General features: G+C 42.5%; 1 protein-coding gene across 1 annotated transcript in view; it reads right to left on the bottom strand.

Annotated features, from left to right (window-relative positions):
• Positions 1 to 3,591, bottom strand: part of SEC63 (SEC63 homolog, protein translocation regulator) — a 77,502-nt gene extending 73,911 nt beyond the window's left edge. Inside the window, exon 1 of the mRNA XM_047859413.1 lies at positions 3,364 to 3,591. Coding sequence (XP_047715369.1) covers positions 3,364 to 3,487 — 124 coding nt within the window. The 5' untranslated portion in view covers positions 3,488 to 3,591. The remainder of the gene's footprint in view (positions 1 to 3,363) is intronic.
• Positions 3,592 to 7,618: the final 4,027 nt, after the last annotated feature.

Below are 7,618 nucleotides of genomic sequence, written 5' to 3' on the forward strand. Positions count from 1 at the left end.
GTTCTCTTTGCTAGCTACCATTTACATCACATAGGGACCTTTAAAAATAACCAATACACAGCACCCACTCCAGACCAATTACATCAGATATCTGGGGATGGGTATAAGTTTTTTTTTTTTTTAAAGCTCCCCAAGTGATTCTAATGTGTAGCCAGAGTTGAGAACCACTGTTCTAAGGAAATCTAAACCCTCTGTTATTACTTCATGCAGAGCTTTTGTCCATAATGGTCTGAAAAAGTATTCAGTCAACTTACTCAACACATTTGCAAACAACCAGGAGAGTAAAATAAATAGGACCCCGCAACTACTAAAAGGGGTATTAACTGTAAGTGCACTTAGCCCAATAGATTAGACAATAATCAAGGCTAAAGGATTCCATTAGTGCTCTGGATAACAGAGGAACTTCAATTAACATATCAAATATGCCAATGACCAAGCTACTTCTCTCTCTCAAACCATACATTTTACCATCTGTGAAATGGTGCCATAATTTCTAATGGACCCAAGACCCCAATAATTCAAGAAAAGCAACACTGAAACAAGCATAAACCTTGAAACTAAAAGACCCACATGTATCATCATCTTGAAAAACAAAACGAAAATTAACCTGAACTTTAATGTAGAAATGCTGGCAAAGAAAACATTTTCATACTTTCCTGCAGAGAGTATCCCTGAAAAGTCAAGAATGCCATAAGAACTCTGAAATTCAAACTCATATGCCTACATTTTTACATCTGGCTACTTGCAGTTTCACAGGAAAATGAAATACAGTAAGCTTCAAAATCAAATATAAAAATATCCTGTTGTGTTAATCAAAAATACTACTACAGGTCCATATCCTTTATTCAAAGCCCTTGAGGAAATACATATTTCAGAATTTTTCAGCTTTTAGAAACACAGTACAGTGTCTCTATCTTTACAAGCCCTTGAGGATCTACAACACCAATCATCAAACAAATTAGTATTCCAAATTAATATGCTATATTAATACTATTTTCTAAGTGAGAAGAATAAAGATTGTAAGTAGCCACCTGTTGATACAAGTCACCAAATTATTTTGCTGCAAACATCTGAAGAAAAACTTTCAGAGCTTTGGGTGAACCAATAATTCCAAGATTTCTCTTTGATACCCAAGACACTGCAAACTGAACTTCAGGAAAAAAGTCACTATAATAAAAACATCCCTTTAATACCACTGTAGTTCTAAAGAAACAACTCAAATTACAGTAGAAACACAAAAATAAAAAATAGTCCAAGTAACGTCCACCAATTTTCATGATGATGAGAATAGCATTTTAAGCATCCACCTTAATTTTCACAGTGCAATTTTGAGCAAGACCAAATACATTATTAACATGTACACATTTACTGATTAAGGCAAGCTTTAGGCAGAGAGCCAGATGTAAAGAAAGGGCAAATCAACACCTTTCTCTCTAGCAATTTGGAGACAACAGAGGACTTTGAAGCTAAGCAGACCAGGTTCTGCCACAAAGGAGAAAGTTACTTAAGCTTTCTAAACTGCAGTTTCTTCACATAAGGATAGAGATGATAATAACAGTACCTACTTCATTGTGTTTTCAACAGGATTAAATAAAGTGACATTTGAAATCCATAACTTATATAGTCACTATTAATTCCCTACCACCTTTCCAAAGACCAACTAACTATATGCTGAAGCAGCTCAAGTATAACTTGCCTGTAAGTTATCAGGCAAATTTTATAATACAAAACCGACCATGAAAATAGGACTTTCAAATTTCAAAAGTCCAGTGTAGATTAAAATAACTAATTTCTGAAATCAGCAGCTTCTCGAAACACATTCTATCCAAACCTACCTCTCTCCCAATACCCTTCTGTCTTCCACACAACCAGTTGCACACATAGGGATAGTAAGTGAAAATAAACCACTGTACTCAGAAGTTCACTTTTCACTCAAAATAAAATTAGATTGGCCTAGGTTTGGCAGATAAGGGAAACCATTACAGTATTAAGACTTCATCATTCATATACAACCACTGTCCAAAGAACCCAGATAATTTAAATACACAGGAAACTAAGGCACAACAGTCCAAAATCCAACTTTCACAAACTATCCACAAAGTAAGAAAACTGATAACTTTGGGCAGATTTTGCACCCAATGGATATTTAAACTTACCATCAAATGTACAAAAAGATGGAATCCTTTGCTATTTATCCTAAATTCAATTTAATTCCATGATGTAATTCAAGAATTTTACAGAACATGGAGTCTTAAAGCATAAAAAGTTCTGAGATGATTAAATGCTTCACTGTTACCAACTGCCCCCAAATACAGTATACAACGTGGACAACCTAGACTTCCATCACACTGAACTTGAAGGAAAACGTTTAATCAAATTGGCATAGCTCCTATGAAATTGAAAGCTTTCCCTAAATGTTATTACTCAAAAACTACTAGTTAAATAACCTATTAGGGCCTGGCAGTTCCATCAGCTTCAAGAATATCACTTGCCATATATCCTAGTACAGCGCAACATAAAATGCCTCGAAAAGAATCTCTATTATTCTATGTTCTAATCCCATGTGTTTAATGAGAAAAGATTTAGAACTAAAAGCAAATGAACCAGGTACCTCACAACCACCAACGAGATGCAATACCTACACACTTAATCCTTCATTCTTGCACTTTTCCTCCATAAACAGGAAACTCCAAAGAGAAGGAAATAGAGAACAGCCAATTTTTGCTAAGGGGAATAACAGCATTGCTTCCAACCCCACAGCGTGAGTGAACAAATGAAAAAGCAACAGGGGAAAGGCACGGGGGGAGGGGCGGTCGGTGAGCTCAGTTAGGAGTCCTAAACATGCCATCCAGCTCAGACAGTGCCCAAAACATCTGTAACGGCAGCTGCAGCAGAGAAACGGGGGTGTGAGGGTAGAGGGCCGTGGCTTGGGGGCTCGGAGTTGTGCCTGCACGTTCGGCTTCCTCCTTTGCCAACTCTTCTCTCACCTCCCAATTCCCATCCTCCCCAACCCATCCTGCTCCCTCCATATAGAAAAATAACCAATAAAATCAGAGGCAGAGAAGACAAAGAAGCAGGAGGAGGCTGCAAGGAGCGTCCAGAACAATGGGGGAGAGGGTGCGAAGCGAAACTCCTGAAAAGGACAATGAAACAAGGGTGGAGAGGAGCCCGGAGAGGAACCAGGGAAACACCGCCGAGCCCGGGCCCCGCCAGAGGCGGACGCCTGGACTCGAGGCTCGGCTGGGCGGGCTGTATCACCCGGACGCTGGGGGCTGGGCTAGGCTGGAGCGGACGGGGGCGGCGCGGCCCACAGGGGCCGGCGGGGCCTGCGCGGGTCCGCGGGCAGCTGCCGGCAGGACTCACCGGCGTTCTGGTCGCGGGGCCAGAGGTAGTATGTGGCCGGGATCACGATGAGCCCCACGAATGAGGTGAGGAAATAGAAGAAGGTGTTCCCGCTGTCATCGTACTGGAACTGCTGTCCCGCCATAGCACCCCCCCCCTCCGCCGCTCTGTCCTCACCGCCGCCGCCACGACCCCGCTCTGATCTCCAGCACCCAACACCCCGGCCCTGTGTGGCGTAGCTCGGACGCCGCCGCCGCCGCCGCCTCTCCTCCCCGCCCCCACGCTACTCTCACGGACACGCCGCCGCCACCGCCGCTGCCGTCGCCAGATCTCGCGAGAAGAAATAGTTCCCGCCCCACTCGGTTTTTCCCTCCCTCTGCCTCTCCCCAATACACTCGCTAAGGGAGACGTGGCGCGCGCAGCCGTGGAACTCGGCGAGGTCCCTCCCTTGATCCCGCCCCCAAGCCAGAGGCCCGCCCCTCGAGCTCCTGTAGGTCCTCCTCTAGCCTTAAGAGTCCCCGGTGGTGCCTTTTCTCCTGCGCCTTCTTTCCCAGCGTCCCGCTAGCTGCCTTGAGGTCATTTTAGGGGGGTCCCAGCAAAGACCCGCGGAGCTGTGAGTGCGTGCGGTTCATCACCTGGCTGCTCCTGGAGTCGCAGCTATTCGGAGCAGATCTGAGGTTTCCTTGCCTCTCCCTTCTCCCATCCTTACCTCACCTTGTCTGCCCTCTCTCTTATTTAATTTCCCTGGTTAATAATAACGCTTCTTTAAGTTCCAGATCCGTCCCTCCAGCCCTCACATTTTGAAAACACGGGTCATTCAGAATTGGGCGGCGCAGGGGGGATGGTGGGGGTTTTGTTGTGGTTTGTTTGCAAAGTAATGTTTGCTATTAAAAGATTGCGATCTAAGCTGCGCCCATTTTGCAGATGGAGATTCCCCAAGCCAATAGAGATTGTGGCCTGTACATCCCAGAGGCAATATGTATAGACACCAGGTCACCAGTATTTTCTTCGTCCCAGGCTGTAGGCTAAGACTTCTTTTGCTTTATACCATTTAATCGTCGGTAAACCCCTTGGGAAAAATCAAAGCATGCCCTCTCCAGATGAGGAAATTGAGCCTCAGAGAGATTGCCTAAAGTCATGCATAGTAAGAAAAGGTCCAGGAATTCAAACTCAAATCACTGGACACCACAAAGCCAGTGCCCTTGGCCACCACCTTGTCGTGGACCTTAACATTTCCCTGAGAGCAGCTGGCACCCCTTGCAAGGTGTGGGCAGGAATCTGTGTTTCGATGAGGGATGCCTAGGGAAGCAGTCGCTCTCAGGAGACTCTCTCTTGGCTGGCTGTGAGGTCCCAGAGGCTGGAGTCAGCTGAGCTGGGAGTGGAGAGGACTGGTTTCCTGATCTGGGAATGACCTGCGAGGTCCCACTGCAGCCCTGGCTGAGACCTATTCCAGTGTCTCCATCTCCCGTCTATGGATCAAAAGGAAAGACCCACCTAACCTACCTCACAGAGTGGTTGTGAAGAGTAAAGGGAATTATAGTGAACATGCTATACAAAGGAAAAACTATGAAATAAGCAAATACCACATTACATTTTCTTACACTATTTTTTTATTATATGAAATTTATTGTCAAATTAGTTTCCATACAACACCCAGTGCTCATCCCAAAAGATGCCCTCTTCAATGCCCATCACCTACCCTCCCCTCCCTCCCACCCCCCATCAACCCTCAGTTTGTTCTCAGTTTTTAAGAGTCTCTTATGCTTTGGCTCTCTCTCCCACTCTAACCTCTTTTTTTTCTTTTTATTCCTTCCCCTCCCCCATGGGTTTCTGTTAAGTTTCTCAGGATCCACATAAGAGTGAAAACATATGGTATCTGTCTTTCTCTGTATGACTTATTTCACTTAGCATAACACTCTCCAGTTCTATCCACGTTGCTACAAAGGGCCATATTTCATTCTTTCTCATTGCCACGTAGTACTCCATTGTGTATATAAACCACAATTTCTTTATCCATTCATCAGTTGATGGACATTTAGGCTTCTTCCACAATTTGGCTATCGTTGAGAGTGCTGCTATAAACATTGGGGTACAAGTGCCCCTATGCATCAGTACTCCTCTATCCCTTGGCTAAATTCCTAGCAGTGCTACTGCTGGGTCATAGGGTAGGTCTGTTCTTACACTATTTTTTTAAACTAATTTTAAAGGGTGCCTGGGTATCTCAGTTGGTAAAGCCTCCCACTCTCGATCTAGGTCTGCTCAGGTCATGATCTCCTGGTTGGTGAGTTCGAACCCCACATCAGGCTCTTCGCTGATGGTGAGGAGCCTGCTTGGGATTCTGTCTCTCCTTCTGTCTGTCCCACCCCCCTCTGACTCAAAATAAATAAACATTTAAAGCAAAAAATTTTAGTACAGTCTATTTACTGACTTCTTTTCAATATGTCTTCCATTGTTAGAAGAGGAATCTGGTCACATGTCTTTTATTTTATGTCCTTAAAACTAGCATTTATCGTAATCAGTAATGCTTTTCTTCATAATGGATTATGTTCACATGTATTGTCTCTTCCCTTTCAAATGACCTACCATTTTGAAAGGAAATTTTTTAAAATAGTCTTCTTAGGGCACCTGGATGGCTCAGTCAGTTGAGCTGCTGACTTTGGCTCAGGTAATGAACTTGGGGTTCATGAGTTCAACCCCCACATGGGCTCGTTGGTGTCAGCTTGTTGGTGCAGAATCTGCTTCAGATCCTCTGTTCCCTTTCTCTCTCTGCCCCTCCCTGGCTTATGCTTGCTCTCTCTCTCAAAAAAATAAGTAAAACATTAAAAAAAATAATCTTCTCTACATTTCCCTCCTCACATTTTTCTATATAAAGGTTTTCAAAGACTACACAGGAGGCGAAAAAAATAAAAAAGAAGTGAGGGGAAGGGGATTGAACTATGAAGTGAGCACAGCATTTTGATTACCCCAAAGCAGATATGCCCAGAACAATTTGCCTTGCCTCAGAAACAAATTAGCCATAAAATTGGCTCAACTGAAGTGGGTAGGTTCCTGAAGTTTCTTTTGTTTATGTTGAATTTCTTATTAAGTCTTTCCAGGTTCTAATAATGCTGAGCTGGTTATTTTTTATTACTCTGATTATATACTTTACTCAGCATTTGTGTAAAGATAATACGTCAGTTTTATAACCTTGTAACAATATAAATTATTGATGATAAATATTCCCCTTCTGACTTTTTTTCTGCAGGAGTAATCTTTTCACTGCAGCTTTGGGGTCATGCATAAGAATAGCTTGAACAGAACTGAACCACGAAATAATATTTTGAACAAATCACATTTATTTGCTAACCTCCAGACCAATCTAAAACATGAATTTTTTTCTTATCAAAGCAGATTAAAGAATGTGAAGGGAGGTATTGAAAAGACATTAGGGCTTGATTATGCTCAACTTCAAAATCATGAAAACAATTTTCAAAGAGGAATTGATGGCCGTGGTTTGTGCTTTAGCATTGGGAGCAGGTCTGTGTTTTGGTTCCTCTCTTTTCATGGTATCTTCTCTTTCTAAAGGTATCCTAGAACTTAATGTTACTGAACATGGATAAACTTGGATCACCCAAATATTCCCCAGAGCAAATCTTAATTATAGCCTTAATTAATCACGATTTCTGATTCATTGATGTTTTTATTTATTCATTTTTAATAATTTTAATTTTAACATGTATTCATTTTGGGGGGAGTGACAGAGACAGAATGTGAGTGGAGGAGGGGCAGAGAGAGAGGGAGACAGAATCTGAAGCAGGGTCCAGGCTCTGAGCTGTCAGCACAGAGCCGGGTGCAGGGCTGGAACTCACAAACCGCGAGATCATGACCTGAGCCGAAGTCGGCCACCTGACCACCCAGGCGCCCCTCGTTGATGTTTTTAAACTAACCCAACAGTTTCTTTCAAGAGATCATTTTAGTAAAATACTTAGTAATACTAAGTGAATATGGCAGAACCAGATCTACAAATACATTTTGCTCTTAATCTAATAGCACTTTCTAAAAGGCCTTTTTGTATTCTCACTATGTATCTATAAATGAATATTTTCATCAATTTCATTTCAATTGCTAGGAAGATAACTCCTCTCAAGTGTAGAAAGCCTGACTATTTTTAGGTTCTTCTTAATAATTTACTTTTTCCTTAGAGCAAATCTTTGTTCCATTCCAAATCCTTCTTGTACAGATGGTGTTGACTTACATTTCTACATACTAACATACATTTGTGTGACCATAATCAATA

The sequence above is a fragment of the Prionailurus viverrinus genome, chromosome B2, assembly GCF_022837055.1.
Source record: "Prionailurus viverrinus isolate Anna chromosome B2, UM_Priviv_1.0, whole genome shotgun sequence".
In the NCBI taxonomy this organism is placed as follows: domain Eukaryota; kingdom Metazoa; phylum Chordata; class Mammalia; order Carnivora; family Felidae; genus Prionailurus; species Prionailurus viverrinus.